Here is a 21,836-nt window from a genome sequence, read left to right on the forward strand (position 1 = left end):
AATAGTCACTATTTTAAATAAAAGCTTTCACTTTCTCTCAAGATTTTTAAAAATATCATATTTTTAAATATGTAATTTATTTTTTAAAATATATATATTTTTAAATTATTTGTAATATAACAAAAAATTCATATCTTTTTCAGTGGCTTGTAAAACAAGGTAAATCTATTCCATGACCACACTTTTATCTCAAAACACAATCAAAAATTGTTTTTCAGACAACTAAAAATTACACTAAACAACAGATGCACACAAAGAAAACCGAGTAAGACTCGTGCCATTACTGAAGCAGGGTAATACCAACTGGTGGTGCACTGCAAGGAAATTTATGTGAATTGACAGCAGCGAGAAATGAGGTTTTTCTGCCCTCACCTATCTCAGTTTTTGCCCTCGACACAGACACGCACATACACAGAAAATAAAACACAGTCAAGTGATGGCTTGTATCCTGAAAAGCCTTTGATGTAAGTAAAGGTACTTGTATCTCAAGACATCGCCGCACCAGATAGTATTTATGATTTCAGAACTGTCTTGAGAATAATTATAAAAAAATTAAAATAAAAATCCTGGCTTTGTGTCTAAAGAGATCCCGAAAATCCCTAGCCTTATTTAGAAAAAAAGGTGAAACAAAAACACACAAAAATAACTTTCTATATTTAAATAATACAACAAGGATAAGTAACTGCGGTCTATTTCATCATCGATTTATCTTCTGATAAAGCCTTCATTAAAAATCAGGACATTATTTGAAAATGACAGAAAAAATGCACAAACAAGACTTGTGATTCAGTTGCTGGTAATGGCTCATAACATGTCAGAAAATTGTCAAGATTTGTTTATTTTCCAAAATAAAAGCAGATGGTTGCAATTGTCTGCTTTTATGGTGGACAACAGAAATTGCTGACTAAATTCGGTTGATATGTTAAAGTTGTCAAAAAAATTGCTAAATACAGCCCCATTCCTGAAAGATATTGACTTTACTTTCAATTTACAAAAAGTTATGTTTTTTATTTTATTTCATTCAACTGGGGGCAACCGTTTTCCTTTGAAATATTTGCGCATGTGATCACTTTAGATCAGAAATCAAATTTAAATAACAAATTGTGATAACCTGCATCAGGATTCTTTTCTCAAGTGTTTTTATAACTAGGCATTACCAGTGATGATAACCTAGCTGTCCCTGTAGTGACCACTGTCCCTGAAAGGGTCAATTTTTTAAATATACTGTTTGCGTGACAAAACAGCGTGTCTTTTAGCGGAATTGGTGAGCTGGCCCTTTTTTTTCCCTTTCTTGGAAAATTGTCATTTTGACACTACCAAACCACAAAAAACCCCACCCACACACTTCCTCTGAAATATGAAACGTGTTCTCTGGATCTCACTCTTCAGCTAATACTATGCACGTATTTTATTTAAAAAGAAATTAACAACAACAAACAAACAAGGCAAGGCAAGGCAAATTTATTTATATAGCACATATCAACACAAGGCAATTCAAAGTGCTTTACATCACATGAAGATCATAAAAATCACATTTAAATCAACACAACGTAAAAACCAAGACGAAAGATTGCATTTAATCACAGAATAAAAAATAAATAAATAAAAATAAAACAAAAATAAAAATAAAACAAAAACTACTACTACTAATAATAATTGAAATCAGCAATGGAGATAAGCACAAGAGGAATAGAAAGCAGGTAGACTGAAATATATAGACAGTTATGGATATGCAGTGCTAAACAAAAGCGTTTTTAGCCCTGATTTAAAAGACAACAAACAAACAAACAATAAAACACTTTTGCGGGACTGTGCCAGTCCCTATAAAAACAATCTAACATTTTACACTCACTGGCCAAAACCTTAGCTTTTAAGTAGAAATTGACATCATATTTTTAAAAAAATCTTCTGTACATTTTATCCCATTGCTACCAACCAGATCTGGATTACGTGAATAACAAACGTCACTAAACTTGCACCACAAATTTGAGTTGTTGTTGGTGCGGAGACCGTAGATGCGAAGATTGACAACAGATCTCAGATAACTCATTGCTGTTCGCGACGGAAATTCTTATTCTTTCATAAATTGGCCAGTGAATGGAAGATGCTTGTCACAAAGCATGAACTCATTGCCTGCCATTGTTGGTAATAAGCGTCCAATCCATTGCGTTTTGAATGATCACTGCCAACTCCCAGTCAAAACGGATAAGATGTCTGTTGCCATTAATGGCAGCCAATGAGTTAATTCAGGATAAGTGATGTTCAGTTTGTACAGAAAGTTTTTTGTTTTTTTAAAATAAACCACTAGTGATAACTTGTTTTGAGTCCAAACACTCCTGAAGTGTACTGTAAATATTGTAAAACCCCTTAGGCTGCTAATTTACTGGTTTGAATGGAGTTGATACCATTACAAGTAAATGTGAATAAAGGGTTTCCAGGTGGTTTACTGTTGTCATGTTTAAGGACGGCAAGATCTGTTGTTTGCATATCAGCACTTCCTCTTTTAAAAACCATGAGACGGTTTGTAGTCGTGCTTGTTTCTCTGCTGAGTATACCCCAAATGCAAGGTAAGCATCACTTTTTGTTTGCTCTTTTTTTTTTAATTACATAGGAGTTCGATGTAATGAGAATTGTATACAGTATATAAAGATTTTTTTATATTGGACCGATGGCCGATGAAAAATTGAACAGTTATTGAGTCATCTTTAAGTTTATGATGAAAAATATGATGATAATGAATAAATAAAGCTAAACTGCACTTCAGGGGAACGCAAATATGTAAAATGCTTGTAATTGTAGACTTCTAATGCTCAAAAACTATCAATAACCACTGACCAACTGTCAGACGACACACTTCCTTCTTTTAAAAAAAAAAAAAAAAAAAAAAAAAAAACTTTACTAAACCCATTGGCCCCTGAATCTACATTTGACAAATGTGCAGTAATGAAAGAAGGAATACAAAGGCAAAAGGAAGCAGCATTTTGAAAAATAGTAATATGACTGTACAAGGGTGTAGGTTTGTTCACAACACTGGTAAGGAGGCTATAACAGCATAACCTGAATGCACACTTTTTGCTGGGGACGGGACATTAATAAGACCAAACAGATTGGGTACAAAATAGCTGGTTCCTACAAAAAAATGAAAAAAGTTACAATTATTTTCATAGGGGGAAAGTAATTTTTCAAAATGCTTGCTTCATATAAAAGGAAATTTAGAGTGGTTGTGCTTTTGTGTTTTTTGGGGGGTGGGGGTGGTGTTAAAATATGCACAGACTGCAACTAAAAATATATATTTTTAAATGATTTGAAAATAAATACATTTTAATTATGAATAAATGCACAAAATGCACAGTTGAATTAACATTAACAGTAGAAAACATAAAGGAAAACACCTCTCTAAACAGCTTTCTACTCGAGTTTTACAGGTTAGGAAGTTCACACATTTTAATGTTATGCTAACTCTGATAAAGGTCAGACTTTCAGTTGCAAAATTAGTGGTATGCACCCCACCTCCACAACAGTGACGTCTTTTGACATTACTTACAGTGGCTGCTGCTGCCCGAAAAAAAAAAAACTTCTAATATCCCTCCTCTTCAAAGGGGGCGGAGGAGGCGGCATATTGACATGTACTTCTGTCGGGATTATGTGAATGTGGGGGTTCTAGTCATCAGCCAATCAAACGTGCGTTTGAGGGGGGGAAAATGGACCGGCACATTCAGCAAGTGAAAAGGGCTAAATGTAAGTCTGAACATAATGAAAGTAGTTCACTTAATAATGGTTGGGTCAATTCTATCCTAACAACACATGGGAAGACAATCTAAATTACCTTTAAAGCTGAACTCATTGTATAATGCAAATAAGGTTGCTTAAAAGTCGGTGGGGACAATTTGAGCATCCTGAAAAGTTGTAGTGTTATGTCCTTACCGTCCTTATACAAACCTACACCCTTGTGACTGTAAATGACTCATGACTTAATTGTGTCCTGCTGATTTTCATTTTCTGTGTGAAATAGGCACCCTATTCAGTTTCCAATATTTTCACTGTTTCGTGCATATGATAGGTCAAAATGGAAGTGTGTCCGTGGTTGACGTGTTATGAAAGTGTTTATTTATATTTGAGTGCAATCGAGTTTGGAAGTCTTCTTCCAAGAACACTAGGATTGTGCGCAGTGTGTGACACACAGCCATCCACTTATTCGCCGCCAAAAGTCGGCTTCATCATATGGTTCCCACTCGACGGTTTGTCTTTCGCAATGCTCCTTCCCATCTAACCGGCCAGGAAGTGTTATTTTCATCAACGATGACTCTAACAAAAACATTTCGTCAATGAACAATTTTTTCATGACGATGACGAGACGATAACGAGCTAAAACCGTGTTTTGTGAGACTAAAACACAAGGTGACAAAATGGCAATTTTTATCTGACGAAATAAGAACGAAACAAAAATAGAAATAGTTTTTGTCACGTTGACAATGTGTGACAATTTATGTGTAGTTAGCCTGCATCGTAGCAGTGTCTGGTTGTTTCACTCATGTGATGTCCTGCCCACCCCCCATCTTGGAAAGAGAGAATATGCAATGTTGCTTTAGCCTTTAAAGGTCTGTGCTGAGTGATCGTCATACACTAAATGTAACTTGTAGCGTTAGCATGGCATTCGCGTTCGCATTAGGCTAATGCTAACGGTGAGCGTCTTCTTAAACACTCAAATTTTTTTTTTTTACCTATAGTTCATGGCGTCCAGGTGGGTAGAATTAATTGAAAATAATGTACTGCTTTCCTTGTGTGTGTGTATTATCACAATGTTGCCGCTGTCCTTGTAGACGATACAATATATTCTCGTCTGTTAATGTTCATTCAAAATACACGTAGTCCCCGGGTTACGAACTTTTCCTAGGCTGGCGATGTAACATGAATTTCCACGTAAGTTGGAATTAACCCTTTAAGTACCTCTAAATACAACATAACTGTCCAAAAACATGTATTATTCATCATATTAATAAGAGCAAGTAAAAAGTCAGATACTTTGAGGTACGTTGTGTTAAATGCTGTTATATTGAATGAGTATTCGGGCTTTAAAAGAAAAAAAAAACTATTTGGGCTTTACTCGCGAGAGAGTCACTTTGCTGAACAAAAAGGGCGCTGTGGAAAGAGTAGGGAGGTGAGATAGGGGGGATATCATGGCCATTCAGTTCGCCTCTCTTAACACGAGCCCGCCGTCCAAACTAAAAAAATCGGATCGGGACTTGCAAGAGGATTCGGCGCCAGGGGAAAGGCAGCAGCAGCAGCAGCATGAGAACAAGGAAGTGGGAAGTCCAAAAAAGGCGCATTGTCAGTGGCCAGAGAAGAACTGGTGGTTGGGGCGGGCGTCATGACTCGCCCAAGACAAAAAAGGCGCTGCTCGGGCAGACACATGAGAACCGGAGATGACAGCGGGTGGCTGCTTGAGCCCAGTCCGAAAAAGGGGCTTTGTCGGCGGTCAGAGGAGAACCGGAGGTTTGGGCGTGCTTCATGACGCTCCCAAGTCGAAAAGGGCGCTTTTCGGGCTAACACATCAGAACTGGAGATTACAGCGGGTGGGACCTGACGCCGTCAGGAACTGCAGGACAGCAGTGACACTGCTGGGGGAAGAGGCATGGCAAGAACTTGGTACTGATTACCGGACTTAAAAAAAAAAAAAAGACTGGAGACAGGATGGCAGACGAGACTTCAGCATCGTAAAGTCGAAATCGCTTAAGTCGAGTTCGTCGTGACCCGGGGACTACCTGTAGTTTGAAACCTTTACTTATTTATTTTTGAAGTAATTTTTTAAAATTATACAGACAAAAACATATTACTATAAAAACTAGACGAAATTAGTCTTGAGTTTTCGTTAACAAAAACTATACGAAGACAAACACATTTTGAGATTAGTAAATTATATCTAAGACTATTAAGTAATATAGTATATAGTAAAAGACTAAGACTATTATAAAAATTAAAATGGCTGCCAAAAACTACACCGCAGCCAAGAGGCACTCCTTCACTGCCAAAAGTTGCCGTCCTCATCTGATCGACTTTAACCCCACCATCTCCTGTACATTACCTCACGGCACTTCCAAAAACAACAATGAATTCCAAGTACCGTGTGAGTGTGTTGATGTCAAGTGAGTCAATGTTTTAAGTAGAGATAAGTAATTTGTAACCAGCTAGTCATTTTTTTTATAGTTGCGAAATCGCTTGGTGTCATCTTTCAGAAGATTGTAGTCTGTGGTTCCGTGATGTGTATGTCACTACACGCATTGCCAATGCCCACGAGCTTCAGACCGACAGATGGGTAAACCATAAGAAGGCGAGATGCAACTGATGGAGAAAACAGATGAGCTTATTTATGCAAACCCAAAAGGGCAAAAAAAAAAAAAAAACGTTTTGAAATAAATAACACACAAATTGTGTATTATGGCCCTTATATTGTAAAATAAGATAATTTTTAATATGAAGATTTTACAAAATAAAAAGCATTTACCACAAAGTATTTTTTTAATTTCATAATGCCTTTTTCCAAAATAACATTTTTTATTTCATAATGTCATTTTTCAGCTCAACGGATTTTTACGAGATAATTTTTGTCATAATGTCTATGTCCTTGATGGCCTTTTTATCTCAATATGTTGTTTTCCAGCACAAGCGTGAAGCGTGTGCTGCCAATCAAATACGTAAGGAGGAGTCAGTTAAGGGATTGGCTGAATCGTGGAGTCTGGCTAGCTGTGCTAGCATTTGGGAGCGTCACTTTCAGATTTGAGGTTAAATTATGCTTCTGCGTTGCGGTGATGGCGTAACGACTATGTAGACCCTACGGCGTCAATGAGCATTTGATAGTTCTGCGGCATGGGAACGCATTGCTATGTAATTCATCGCCAAGCCACTAGAGTGGTGTGACGTTGTGTTTGTACTGTTTTGGGGGACTCATGTCGACTTCCTCTGGTTTTCTTCCGTTTACACAACAATGCCAACGAAGATGGTACGCTTGAATGTGGATCTTCAGCTCATCAGCATTGAACAACAAATGTTCATCATGGTTTAATGTCCGTAACTATGCGCGGGTCCGTTAAGAGGCTCGGGAGCAGTGACGCAGTGGGAAGTGAGGGAAAAGAACAGGAGAAAGCGAAAGTTAGCGATCGCATGTTGCAGCATGTTGTCTTTTGTTTTGTTGTAATGTATTGTTGCCACAATAAAGTGAGGAAAGCCATCATCGACTCCGCTAATTCTTCCCCCCATTTGGGGTTATTACAATACAAAAGGCGTAGGCGACGCAGAAGATAGTTGCGGAGGTGGTCTGTCCGACTGCTGATGCTGTACAGAGACTGTCAGTTTACGAATTCTAGCATGGGGTAGAAGCCAGCAAGCTGCGTTGTCCAGCGTTTTGTCCGATTTCTTTGCCTTGTCCTACAACCAGCCAGTGGGCAGCCATAGCAGATTTCTGGCGGCTATGGAACTTCCCAAACTGCGTTGGAAGCCTTGATGGTAAACACGTTATTATAAAAACATTGAGGCACTCTAAATCAGTGATGATGTATCAAGCGTGTGAACTGTCTGTAGTTGAAAATTAAACATCAAAACAGCTCTTTTGACACCAAACCTGTGCTTTATTCTTCATGTACTGTACTTGAATTGTAAAATGTAAATAAGTCACAGACTCACAGCAAACATATGTACACAATAAATGATAAAGTGCACCAAACAAAAATATGACAAAGTGATAAAAACCTGGCAGTTTTCGGCCGACTGTGTCACCGCTTCGTGTGGCCATTCGCTTCCTAACACACACATACTTGTATCGGAGGGTCTTCCATTTTTTTATGCAGTCGCTGACCTCCAGTCCCGTATTTTCAGCAATCTCCTTCCACGAATTGCTTGCCATTTGGCGATCTTTATAATGTCTTGACGAGACATTGTAGAGGTTGTCGTACTTGCGGACCTCTTCGATGATACTCTCGTCGGCTTGGTCCATTTTTGCGTGTAGCACAACAATGTTTGAAAATGGCGGTGATTTCGTGCTGAACCGGAATCAACAGTCTGAGCGGACCAATCACAGTCCATTTGCGGCACGTCACCACACGTTGACGTGAGGCCCAGTCAGAATTCTGTGGAGGTGCACGTCAGGCTATGGCAAAGGATCGTAAATCGGGTCTGCCTTGATGGCGTAGGTCTGCCACAGAAGCATAACTCGGCCTGAACTCAGAGAAGTTGCGAACCGTTTGGATAGTAATGAAATGCCTTTACCTCAGCCTGAGCAAGGATTTTCGCAGCAGTGTTTTTTATTAGATGTTCCCTTGAAGTTTACCTAACAGTTCATTGACGCTACCTATGCTAGCGACCAGACTCCACGATCCAGCTAATAATTAACTGACTCAGTCTTATGTACAGTATTTGATTGACAGAAGACAATTCATTTTGCTGAAAAACGACGTTGTGAAATCAAAAGGTAATTGTGGAAAAAGACATTATGAAAAAAATTTCTTTGTGAAAAACACTTTTAATCTTCTAAAATTAAATTGTGGAAAAAGACATTATGAAAAAAATTTCTTTGTGAAAAACACTTTTAATCTTCTAAAATTAAATTGTGCTGAAAAACAATATTATGAAATAAAAACGCTATTGTGGAAAAAGGCATCATGGAATAAAAAATACGTTGTGAAAAACACTTTTTATCTTTTTTATAAAATTACTTTACAATTTGTTATTTATCAAAATGGTATTTCATTCAAAATGTTTTTATTGATCTAATTTGGACCCTTTTGGGTATACTGATTGGGCAACAAGGTGGTTCTTTCACATGACTGAAGTCAGCTCAGTGTGTTTTTGTGCTCCACTTGTTTGCCGTCCAACCTGTAACCAATAAAAAAACAAAACTGTTGAATTGTGCTATACAAATATATTTGCCTAGCCTTTGCCTTTGCCACAATGAAAAAAACAAAACAAAATGCAGTGATAGGGCAAATTACTGACAATATGACTACAAGGAAAGAGTTGAATTACATTTAAACAACTCCCTGTTATTAAGAAATGTACAAATGTGTGACAGAACCTGCAATAAAACATGGGTTGACTGTAAAAACTTAAAATTCTTGATGACTGATTGAGCAATTGGTACTTTGAGATTTGTGATTCTGATGTTGTTTATTTGGTGGGGGGATCTTTTTTTAGGGTCTGAAGCAGAAACCAAGTATGCGAAGCTGGGAACAGACATTCATTTGGCCATCAACACACCTTTCACGTTAATAAATAAGGACCAACTCTACTGGAAGTTCAACAAAACGGTCAACATTTTAAAAACGCAGAAAAACAAAAAAGATATAGAAATATATGATGACTACAAGGAAAGAGTTGTGTTATATTTAAACAACTCCTTGTTATTAAGAAATGTACAAATGAACGACAGTGGGCGTTATACAGCAGTGCATTCGACCAGATCAGACAAGACTGTGAGTGAATACAACCTTCGCGTTCAAGGTATGCCATTGACATATTGACCTATATTGATGCCTGGGTCAATCTGACCCAGGGAGTTTATTAATGTAAATCCCAAACTTTACGTTGATGAAATAATTGTATGTATGTATCAAGACTCAGGTCTAATTGGCCAAGGAAAATTATAGCTCCTGAAAAATAATGGGACATATTAAGGTTAAACATTCCCAAACTCAAACAGACTTGATGGCAGAATATACAGTGGGGCAAATAAGTATTTAGTCAACCACAAATTGTGCAAGTTCTTGTACTTGAAAAGATTAGAGAGGCCTGTAATTGTCAATATGGGTAAACGTCAACCATGAAAGACGAATGTGGAAAAAAAAAAAAATTCACATTGTTTGATTTTTAAAGAATTTATTTCCAAATTAGAGTGGAAAATAAGTATTTGGTCACCCACAAACAAGCAAGATTTCTGGCTGTCAAAGAGGTCTAACTTCTTCTAACGAGGTCAAAGGAGGTCTAACGAGTCTCTACTCGTTACCTGTATTAATGGCACATGTTTTAACTCATTATCGGTATAAAAGACACCTGTCCACAAACTCCACTATGGTCAAGACCAAAGAGCTGTCGAAGGACACGAGAGACAAAATTTTAGACCTGCACCAGGCTGGGAAGACTGAATCTCCAATAGGTAAAACGCTTGGTGTAAAGAAATCAACTGTTGGAGCATTTATTAGAAAATGGAAGACATACAAGACCACTGATAATCTCCCTCGATCTGGGGCTCCATGCAAGATCTCACCCCATGGCGTCAAAATGATAACAAGAACGGTGAGCAAAAGTCCCGGAACCACACAGAGAGCTGGGACCACAGTAACACAATGCGCCGCCAGGGACTCAAATCCTGCACTGCCAGACGTGTCCCCGTGCTGAAGAAAGTACACGTCCAGGCCCGTCTGCGGTTCGCTAGAGAGCATTTGGATGATCCAGGAGAGGACTGGGAGAGTGTGTTATGGTCAGATGAAACCAAAATAGAACTTTTTGGTAGAAACACAGGTTATTGTGTTTGGAGGAGAAAGAATACTGAATTGCATCCAAAGAACACCATACCCACTGTGAAGCATGGGGGTGGAAACACCATGGTTTGGGGCTGTTTTTCTGCAAAGGGACCAGGACAACTGATCTGTGTAAAAGAAAGAATGAAAGAAAGAATGGGGCCATCTATCAAGAGATTTTGAGTGAAAATCTCCTTCCATCAGCAAGGGCATTGAGGATTGGACGTGGCTGGGTCTTTCAGCATGACAATGATCCCAAGCACACAGCCAGGGCCAGGGCAACACCGGAGTGGCTTCTTAAGAAGCATTTTAAGATCCTGGAGTGGCCTAGCCAGTCTCCAGAACTCAGCCGCATTGAAAATCTGTGGCGGGAGTTTAAAGTCCGTGTTGCCCAACGACAGCCCCAAAACATCACTGCTCTAGAGGTGATCTGCATGGAGGAATGGGCCAAAATACCAGCGACAGTGTGTGAAAAGCTTGTGAAGAGTTACAGAAAACGTTTGGCCTCCATTACTGCCATCAATGGGTACATAACAAAGTATTGAGATGAACTTTTGGTAATGACCAAATACTTATTTTCCACCATGATTTGCAAATAAATTATTTAAAAATCAAGCAATGTGAATTTCTGTTGTTTTTTTCCCACATTCTGTCTCTCATGGTTGAGGTTTACCCATGTTGACAATTACAGGCCTCTCTAATATTTTCAAGTGGGAGAACTTGCACAATTAGTGGTTGACTAAATACTTATTTGCCCCAATGTAACTTCCACCTTTTCACTAACAAGTTGACTTCACAGCCCCGGTATCGCCTGTCAAGATGAAGGTGGCATCGGTGTGGGTTGACTCAGTTTCCTGTAACGTGACAGTAACGTGCAGTGCTGACAAAACACACTTAAATGCCACTTTTGAATGCCACCATGATGTCTGCAAAAAAGATGAATGGGAGCTACCCAATGACCCTGAACATTTGAGGGCCTTCGTCTCCAATACCTCTATCGTGTGCCAACACGGAAACAAGGTCAGCGAGAGGCAGGAGGAAAAGGAAGTTCAACAAGTTTGTAGTCAAACTGGCCGTAAGTAGAATTAGCATTCAGTCAAGTGTCCGTAACACAGAACCCATTTTACTCAGAATTTGTATTTGTAGCCTTTCATGTGGCAATCTAATATGACTGATGCATTTTTCTTTCATTTTGTTTTAATCACATAGCATCAAATGGATTGTCAACAGCCACATGGGTCGGTATATCAGTAGCTTTGGTCTTGGCTTTGCTTGGTATTGGTTTAATGGTCTCGTGGATTATTTTAAAAAGTAAGTTTGGGTCGTCGTTTCACCTGAGTTTAAAGGTGTCAGCAGTTTTAAACGGAAAGACAACACAGTTTAAATTACCCTCTTGTAAAAGCTGGTTGCTTAAAGCATTTAAGTGAAAATGTATTTATTTACATCAAAAAGTATGTCTGCCCTCATGGCAGACAGTCACTTCATGGAAATACCGGCTTTTATTACCAATTTCTTGACTATTACAAATCAAGAAAAATGAATTTCTGTGTTTTTTCAATTCATTAAACAACATTCTTTCCACTGGAATGCATATGATAAAAGTGTTGTCTTTTCCTTCAAATAGTTGCTGACAACCGCGCCAGTCAAACACTAGCTCTCACCATAATAATAATAAAAATAATAATAATCACCCTGGTAGCAATTCAGTTAATGTCCCCAAGTACAAAATTGATTCCAGGCCATTTTCCTCCTAACCTAACTATAGATAAGTATAATTCAATAAAAACCCTAAACCCAACGACGCATTTACCATATCTGCACAGTACTCCTAAACATTACCTTACAATACATTCAATACTACTTTGAATTTTACAAATATTCAAACCCTAGTCCTCATACCCCCAAACTTCAGTCCCAATTGTTTCCTCATTTACACTATAGCCAGAGTAGCTTTTAGTGATACAGCATCCGTCAGAGATCAGATCCGTCTGTTACAGTGGAATAAAAAAAGTATCGGAACCTTTTGGAATTTCTCAAATTTCTGCATAAAATCACCATCGAATGTGATTTTTGTCAAAAAAAAAAACTGTCTGCTTCAACTAAAACCACCCAAAAAAATGATTTTCAATTTAACATTTAAATGAGGATAGTATGCAAACAATGACAGAAGGGGGAAAAATAAGTCAATCATCACATTTCATATTTTGTGCCTCCCCCCCCAACTTTGGCAGCAGTAACTTCAACCAGACGCTTCCTGGAGCTGCAGATCAGTCTGGCACATCGATCAGGACAAATCTAGGCCCATTCTTCTCTACAAAACTGCTGTAGTTCAGTCAGATTCCTGGGATGTCTGGCATGAATTGCTGTCTTCAGTTAATGGGTAATGCCACATTTTCTCAAATCTGAACTTTGACTTGGCCACTCCAGAACGTGTATTTTGTTCTTCTGAAACCATTCTGAAGTTGATTTACTTCTGTGTTTTGGATCATTGTCTTGTTGCAGCATCAATCCTCTTTTTTAGCTACAATTGTCTGACAGACAACAGGTTTTCCTGCAAAATATCCTGATAAACTTTTGAATTCATTCTTCCATTAATAATTGCAAGTTGTGCAGGCCCTGAGGCAGCAAAACAGCCCCAAATCATGACACTCCCTCCACCATGCTTCACTGAAGGGATGAGGTGTTGATGCTGGTGAGCTGTTCCATTTTCCCTCCACACATGACGTTTGTTACTCCCAAACAATTCAACTTTGGTTTCAGCAGTCCACAAAATATTTTGCCAAAACATCTGTGGAGTGTCCAAGTGCCTTTTTGCGAACATTAAACGAGCAACAATGTTTTTTTTATTTTTTATTTAGACAATAGACTCTGTGGAGTCCTCCCATGAACACCATTCTTGGCCATTGTTTTACATATAGTTGATGTGTGCATATATATTGGACTGTGCCAGTGATTTTTGTAAGTCTTTAGCAGACACTCTAGGTTTCTTTACCAGTCTAAGTATTCTGCGCTGAACTCTTTGCATCATCTTTGGTGGACGGCCACTCCTTAGAAGAGAAGCAACAGTGCCAAACTCTCTTCTTTTGTAGACAACTTCTCTGACTGTCATTTGATGAACATCCAGACTTTTAGAGATGGTTTTGTATCCTTTCCCAGCTTTTTACAAAGCAACAATCCTTGATCGCAGGTCTTCAGACAGCTCTTTTGACCGAGCCATGATTCACATCAGACAATGCTTCTCATCAAGACAATTCTTAGCAGGTGTGTGTTTTATATTGGGCAGGGCAGCTTTACACCGCTTATCAGTAATTGGGCACCAGAGGTTGCGCTAGACTTTTTCGTTGTCTGTCATTTTGTACCTATACATACGATCGCTTCGACACACGAACTTTTCGACATCCGACGTAAAATTTGACTCGCCATTTGTTTCTACATCCGACGACATGCTCGAAATACGACGACAATGGCAGCACCGCAGACAAATGCACGGCGGATTTTCTTGTGTGACAAATCAACACAGGTTTCAGAAAAGGTTGGTACAGGTGGTGAAACAAGGAAAAAGTTGATGCTTACCTTCTAAATGAAGATGCAAATGACAGAAAAATATGAGCGTGGGGTGGGCATCCGTGAAATGGCTCAACAATACATCTCCACGGTCCTCCTCCGACCATCGTTCGCCAGTCTTTATAAGTTAAGCAGACAATTCTTATTGTGGTAACATCTCCAAAGAAATCGCCAGCTTCGCCACGTTTTCATCGTTTCTTTCACAGCTTATTCAACACAAAACGCGTGCTGTCTGCCGCAATTGACGGTGTTCTCAAGAGAACATTCAAAGTGAAAGTGAAACTCAAGCTCACCGGTCCGTCTCTGGCACGTCAGCCACACGGTGCGTTCAGGTACACAAAAAAACGTCCGCCATATTAGAACCCGATTCGTTACACTATTACAGGAATTATTATTATTCTTTTTATTATATTATTCCAATTTTGATTCATAATTTATTTGTTTTGCTACGTGTAATTGCCATTTGTAATAGCACCAGCAGTATTTTTTAAGGATTTAGTGCAGGTTTTTGGGCTGTGGAACGAATTCCTGGAATTCTAATGTATTCCTATGGGAAAATCCTGCTCGACATACGACCATTTCGACTTACAAACAAGGTCCTGGAACGGATTAACTTCGTATGTAGAGGTACCACTGTAGTTGAATTCAAATTTTTCAGGCATGCGACTCAATAAAGTTTTTTTTTTTTTTTTTTGCACACTCAATAAAGCTTCTTGAACAGGTCACGGAGGGAGCTGCGTCACACACAACGTCACACAGTTTACTCTTTCGCCGTTTGCTCTCTACTGTCACTTCTACTCGTCGAGACGCCGATTCATCAGAGGAAAACAACGACAAATACGACTCATCTTCTTCCTTGAGTTAATGAAATAATGCATTAGCTTGTGCTAAATGTAGTTTTAGATTCATTCTGCACGTTTCAAAGTCGCTCGCTCAAACAAACCGGTGTTGTGCGTTTTTCGGCACAACACCGGCCGTTGCTTGCTTCGCATGCCTCCCTTTCAATAGTTGGCGCCTCGCTCAGAAATGTATTAAAAATGATCACATTCGGTTCGTCCTTCCTGACATCACAACGACACTTGGGATAAGTGGTCTCTTGTGCTGCTTTCGGTTTTGAAAAAGGACAAGAAATGATGGAAATATGGAGATGGATACATGGTCCATGCAGCGTTTTAATGCATATATATGAGTGCAATAAAACAATAAAACTCAAATGACATTATCTCCCGTTTTTCTTGGCTGATTGACTTCAAATAAAAACTGGTGTGGACATCAACTTCCGCACTTTCAAACGAGACCAACCAGCAGCACGTGGGTGATGTAATTACAGCGTGACGAAGCTTCAAAGACGATATGCGTAAACGCGTCGCTGCCGACACGTTCGGTGTTAAAGGGTTAAAGCAGACACTGTTTTTACATCTGTGTGATTTTGACAAACATCAGATCACATTGGATGTTTTTACATCTGTGTGATTTTGACAAAGATCAGATCACATTGGATGGTGATTTCATGCAGAAATGTGAGAAATTCCGAAAGGTTCAGATACTTTTCCATACCACTGTAACTGTCAGACACGTGTATGCATCGGCCACAGAATGAAAACGCAACAGGTGTGTGGAGCTATTGAGATAATATTGACATTTCAAGCAGGATCACTGTGTACCGCAAACAAACACAGTATTAAAAGATCCTGTCTGCCTGCAGCTTGCCTGTCCTGTTTCTCTCTCTCTCTCTTGTCACTGTATACAGTATAATTTCAGGGTTGCATTTAAACGCAATTAAGCAAATATAAATTAACACCTAACACACCTTGTCTTGTTTGTTTTTTGGTGCTAACACTGTCAGACACCCTCGAATTCTTGGCTATAATCTGTGGTTAATGTTATCTTGAAAATATCTACCCTACAGGAAGATTGACCACCAGGCAGACAGGAATTGAGGATTTTCAGGTAAATCCTTATCAGAGCTTGATTTTCTTCATATTTAAGAACCGAAGCGCAAAATACACTGTCGTGTCAAATGAAGGATCAAAATAATTGTATGAACATACGACATGCTGCATGCAGTGGGGCAAATAAGTACTGTATTTAGTCAACCACTAATTGTGCAAGTTCTCCCACTTGAAAATATTAGAGAGGCCTGTTATTGTCAACATGGGTAAACCTCAAACTTGAGAGACAGAATGTGGGGGGGAAAAAAACAGAAAATCACATTATTTGATTTTTAAAGAATTTATTTGCAAATCATGATGGAAAATAAGTATTTGGTCAATACCAAAAGTTCATCTCAATACTTTGTTATGTACCCATTGTTGGCAATAACGCAGGCCAAACGTTTTCTGTAACTCTTTATAAGCTTTTCACACACTGTTGCTGGTATTTTGGCCCATTACTCCATGCAGATCTCCTCTCGAGCAATGATGTTTTGTGCCTGTCGTGGGGCAACACGGACTTTCAACTCCCTCCACAGATATTGTATGGGGTTGAGATCTGGAGACTGGCTAGGCCACTCCAGGACCTTGAAATGCTTCTTACGAAGCCACTCCGGTGTTGCCCTGGCCCTGGCTGTGTGCTTGGGATCATTGTCATGCTGAAAGACCCAGCCACGTCCCATCCTCAATGCCCTTGCTGATGGAAGGAGATTTTCACTCAAAATCTCTTGATAGATGGCCCCATTCATTTTTTCCTTTACACAGATCAGCCGTCCTGGTCCCTTTGCAGAAAAACAGCCCCAAAGCATGATGTTTCCACCCACATGCTTCACAGTGGGTATGGTGTTCTTCAGATGCAATTCAGTATTGTTTCTCCTTCAAACACGAGAACCTGTGTTTCTACCAAAAAGTTCTATTTTGGTTTCATCTGACCATAACACATTCTCCCAGTCCTCTTCTGGATCATACAAATGCTCTCTAGCGAACCGCAGACGGGCCTGGACGTGTACTTTCTTCAGCAAGGGGACACGTCTGGCAGTGCAGGATTTCAATCCCTGGCGGCGCATTGTGTTACTGATAGTAGCCTTTGTTACTGTGGTCCAAGCTCTCTGTAGGTCATTCACTAGGTCCCCCCATGTGGTTCTGGGATTTTTGCTCACTGTTCTTGTTATCATTTTAACGCCACGAGGTGAGATCTTGCATGGAGCCCCAGATCGAGGGAGGTTATCAGTGGTCTTGTATGTCTTCCATTTTCTAATAATTGCTCCCACAGGTAATTTCTTTACACCAAGCGTTTTACCTATTGCAGATTCAGATTCTTCCCAGCCTGGTGCAGGTCTACAATTTTATCTCTGGTATCCTTCAACAGCTGTTTGGTCTCGGCCATAGTGGAGTTTGGAGTGTGACTGACTGACTTTGTGGACAGGTGTATTTTATACCGATAATGAGTTAAAACAGGTGCCATTAATACAGGTAACGAGTGGAGCCTCGTTAGACCTCTTTAGACCTCGTTAGAAGAAGTTAGACCTCTTTGACAGTGACAGCCAGAAATCTTGTTTTTAGGTGACCAAATACTTATTTTCCACGCTAATTAGGAAATAAATTCTTTAAAAATCAAACAATGTGATTTTCTGTTTTTTTCCCCCCACATTCTGTCTCTCATGGATGAGGTTTACCCATGTTGACAATTACAGGCCTCTCTAATCTTTTCAAGTAGGAGAACTTGCACAATTGGTGGTTGACTAAATACTTATTTGCCCCACTGTACAGTACATACATACTACGATAGGGCATGGGTTAGGAATCACAAAAAGGTGATACATCGGCGTCTGCCAAGGTGCAGCGCACGGGTGTGTGTATGTCCACAAGTGCCTAGCCTACTTAAAAGTCTTTTTGTGGTGAATGACAGCTCATGTAGGCAAAAACATTTATTGTTGTAATGCCCTAGTGAGAGCGTACAGTAGAAAACGTGTGGTAATGTTTGTTTCACTTGCTTTGTTAACATTTGGCAACAAAACATAACAACGGCAACAAAAATACAATAGGCTACTTTTGGCCGCAGTGTAGCAAACAAGCCTAGACTCCGCTGACACCAAAATGACTTCTCTCTTACGGATACATCATACTACAATCGCGGCTATTCTCTTAAAAGTGACACATATTTATAGATTTTAATGTATATAATGCTACATAATACTGTGGCGAGCAACATGGTGAATAACAAGAAAAACAGGTTATATATTTTACACTTACTGCTGTAGTTCCCCATACAATGCACGACCCCAAGAGACAGCACACTTTATTGAATGTAACTCAGAACATAACCACTGCAACCACCATTCTCAGTCATGGTTGCCAGAAATACCCATCAATCATTGCGGGCGGAACCAAGAACAACATAGTCGCTACAATACAAAAGCACGACCCAGTGGTCACAGCCAATAACAACTGTTGGCCAGGTATACAGGTCGATAATGACAGAGGTGCAGGATAGGCCCAAATAAGTTCCAGAACATAGCAAGGCCAACATCAATAAGTACCGGCTCCTAGTCCGGCAGGTTCCAGTACAAATTAACTAATGCTACCTGTCAATTCTACAATCTGCCAAAATTCATAGTAGTTGAATAATAGTTCAATATATTAATTTGATTTCTTGCAGATAAATGATGTCCAAAATGTTGATGCCAATCCTATATATGATGAAGCCAGCTCTTTGCCGAACTCCATCTACTCTTTGGTGACTCATCACACAGGACCAAGGCAGACAAGCTGCACTTTAGTTCCTAAACCTCCACCGGAAGTGACCGCTATGGAAGACTCGGAACAAAGCAGAAACCCATTGTTAGCACTGTAACCAGGGGTGAAAGTGGCTAGAATTTTTTGCCGGAACTCCCTGACGTGAAGGTCACCACGGAGCCAGAAATTTTATTCATTTCTTTTTTCTTCTTTTTTTTGGAGGGGGGGGGGGGGGGGTCAAACCTGTTAAACTACTGAAATGCAAAGAAAAGTGTTTTAGCACAGTTATTTCTATAACACATACAAAAACTGATTTTCATTCAAAATTGTATTTTTCCAATAAATTGCAAAATAAAAGTTAGCAAAAACAGCAATAACCCCAACCTCTATCTCCTAATTTTTATTTTCCCTCATTTCCTCACATATTTAATGCCAAATCTCAATTTTAACTACTTAAGAACGTAGGACGTACTGTATATTAAAATTGAAGTTAAAAAAAAAAAGTAAATGTCTACATTAAGTAACCTACAACTAACATACATATAAGTAACATAACTTCAGAAAAAATAAGTACAAATGACTTATATTATGCAGAGTGTAATGGAGTATATTTTGAAGATCGCGTAAACATTGACTTTTTTAAATTATAAGGAAATGACGAAGGAGCCTAACATAAATGAACAAACATAAGTGCACATTTACAGCCAAGATGTTCTGAACCTCCCGATCAGAGTAAATAATACTAAATATGATAAATAAACTCTCAACTCTTTGGTTGCTCTTAAAGATTTGATCAATTTTATGTACACAAGCACTTTAGTATTCTTGTTAAAACTTGTGTATGTAAATCTGATGTTGGTAGATTATTTTCTTCTTGGAGATTAAATGCATGTGTGGCAGCTTCGCATTTTTTTTTTTTTTTTTTTTTACATAGCGTTTTGACAGTTGTCGTCATATTTTCGGAATCAAAGCACCGTGTACCTGAACAGCATTCCAACCCTGGATCTTATACCGGAACTGTGTTCTGGCCCTGAATCTTATACCGGAACTGCGTTCCTGACCGTTCTGGCCCATTTACACCCCTGACTGTAACAATGTAACGACCGTTCTCTCAATGCACCGCAATGGTCAGTTTGTATTTTATTCTCAACGTATCATCTATTAAAGCTTAGTAGGATCAGCAGAAATTTCTCTAATGCGCTTCAAACACAACATCAAAGAAAGCGGGTTAACTTCAAGAACAAAACACAAAGATGCAAACTCAAGCAATGCTGGTTTTGCAGTGCAATGCATTGAATTATGCTGTTCCAATACCATTATTTTGGCACCTGACACCGATTCTGATACAAAAATATACAACACTTTTCTGCCTGCTGTGATCGTCCTCATCTTTAAGCAAAACTCCTGGTTACTTTGCCTCACCTGAATCTCTGACCAACTAGGACTAGCATCTGACAACACCATGTTTACAACAAAAAAAGCCGGTGGTACAAATGCACTGAAATACTGAACCAAAATGTTGACTTCTATTCTGTGTGGTTATCGATTGGTAACCAAATGGCATTGTGTTTTGATACCCAACACTACACGCCAGCACAAGTCATCTTTGTCTGCTTGTAGTTTATGCCGGTTACATATAAAATCTCCAATGAATACATACTGTATGGCATCGGTGAATTATTTGTTAGTACTCACTGACACTGATGCCAGCATTTTGGTTTCATATTGGGGCTCCTTCCAAAACTAGCATTGGTACAACACTGGTAGTGAGTGATCTCTAAATTGGTGAAACCAACAAACACTTAAAAACCCCGATCGGGTAGTCCTGTCATGTCCAGAGTTATCAGTTCATTGGCAACACAAAGAAAATACCTTGAGGACAATGTTATTGATTTATGCCATCACTTAAGCCCCTTTCACACATACCTAAACAGTGTTAAAATCCTGGGATTTAAACGGGTAGCCCTTATGTGTGAAAGCAATTTCCCGGGTCGACTAATAATGAGATGACGCGGATGTTTACTAAGTCGCATCTTAGTATAATGTCAGGGACTTTCCCAGGAAGCGGTATGTGTGAAAGCAGACGTGAAATTCCCGGGTCACAGCGCGATGGCTGATGACGTATGTATCATGGCGGGCCGATCGTCATTTCGTCTTGCTTTGCAGTAAGACGAAAAGCGGTAAACAAACATCGCAATTATCAACATGGCAAACTGGAGATAGTATAATTAAACTGAAAACATAATGGAATTAAATTGCTATTGGATCGTAGAGCTGAGGAAGAGAGTTCATCGTCCATCTTTGGAAATGTGTGGTTTATTTTGTTGCCCGTGCTGACCAAAAATGACCTAATATCCGGGTTATAAAATCGCGGCAGCCGCCGTCCCCGCACGGAGAGCACCGAGTTGGCAACACGGGACAAGTCTGTGAAAGTGTCCAACCCACGTTAATCCCGGGATATCTCTCCATGTGTGAAAGCAATGACGCAGGATTTAGCCTCACATGGAAATTTCATATAAAGAAATGATTTCGTGTTAATGTGAAATGTGAGAACAACCCAAAAGAGTCCAATTACCTTGGAAATAGGTTTTACAAGCTTCTTCTATTTGAAATTGGTACGAATGCGGACTTCTTTTGCTTGTGTGTGTTGCAATTGGTTTGTTTGCGGTTTCTGGAAGAAAAGATTGTGGACAAGTGGTGTTTTCCTTCATTCTAAAGAGCGAACGCTATGATGATGTGGATGATGCGTAAGGTAGCTTTTGACACAGGGCATCATTGTGATGTAAGGGCTCGAATCAATTCCGCAACCCCCACAGAGCCCATTGCTTCTTTTCAATTCCGTTGCGAATCGGCATGACTACAAAGTGTTACAAAATGGTCAAAATTCAAAATGAATTGTGTGGATGGTAGACTTGCAGGCAAGTGTGTAGAATGTGCGATGAGCAGAGGCGTAGCAAGGATCCCCGTGGGCCCCAGGCAACAAGCAACATAGGGCCCTTCGAGCGTGTGCAAGTAAGGGGGACAGCTGGAGTTGGAGCAATAGCATATTTAATAAAAGTCTAATAACGCCTTGCTCTCATAGAGCACTTAAAGTGCCCCC

At 39.4% G+C, this 21,836-nt stretch overlaps 1 protein-coding gene across 2 annotated transcripts; it reads left to right on the plus strand.

The window, feature by feature from the left end:
* The first annotated feature begins 83 nt into the window (after positions 1 to 83).
* On the plus strand, positions 84 to 18,957 carry LOC130929620 (SLAM family member 5-like). Of its 2 annotated transcripts, XM_057856941.1 has the most exons (7): positions 84 to 2,567; positions 6,205 to 6,313; positions 9,184 to 9,489; positions 11,305 to 11,580; positions 11,715 to 11,816; positions 15,979 to 16,019; positions 18,660 to 18,957. In XM_057856941.1, the coding sequence occupies exons 2-7, from the start codon at positions 6,310 to 6,312 to the stop codon at positions 18,852 to 18,854; spliced, it is 924 nt and encodes a 307-aa protein (XP_057712924.1). In that variant the 5' UTR covers positions 84 to 2,567; positions 6,205 to 6,309; the 3' UTR covers positions 18,855 to 18,957. The 2 variants fall into 2 exon arrangements, with proteins under 2 accessions (XP_057712924.1, XP_057712923.1); XM_057856940.1 differs by lacking the exon at positions 6,205 to 6,313.
* The last annotated feature ends 2,879 nt before the right edge of the window (positions 18,958 to 21,836 follow it).

Source organism: Corythoichthys intestinalis, chromosome 14, assembly GCF_030265065.1.
Source record: "Corythoichthys intestinalis isolate RoL2023-P3 chromosome 14, ASM3026506v1, whole genome shotgun sequence".
Classification (NCBI taxonomy): domain Eukaryota; kingdom Metazoa; phylum Chordata; class Actinopteri; order Syngnathiformes; family Syngnathidae; genus Corythoichthys; species Corythoichthys intestinalis.

Coding starts and splice junctions, on each gene's coding strand:
- LOC130929620 (XM_057856940.1), top strand. CDS start 2,393: ATGGAGTTGATACCATTACAAGTAAATGTGAATAAAGGGTTTCCAGGT. Junction 2,568..9,183: donor GAGTATACCCCAAATGCAAG/GTAAGCATCACT, acceptor ATCTTTTTTTAG/GGTCTGAAGCAGAAACCAAG. Junction 11,817..15,978: donor CTCGTGGATTATTTTAAAAA/GTAAGTTTGGGT, acceptor TCTACCCTACAG/GAAGATTGACCACCAGGCAG.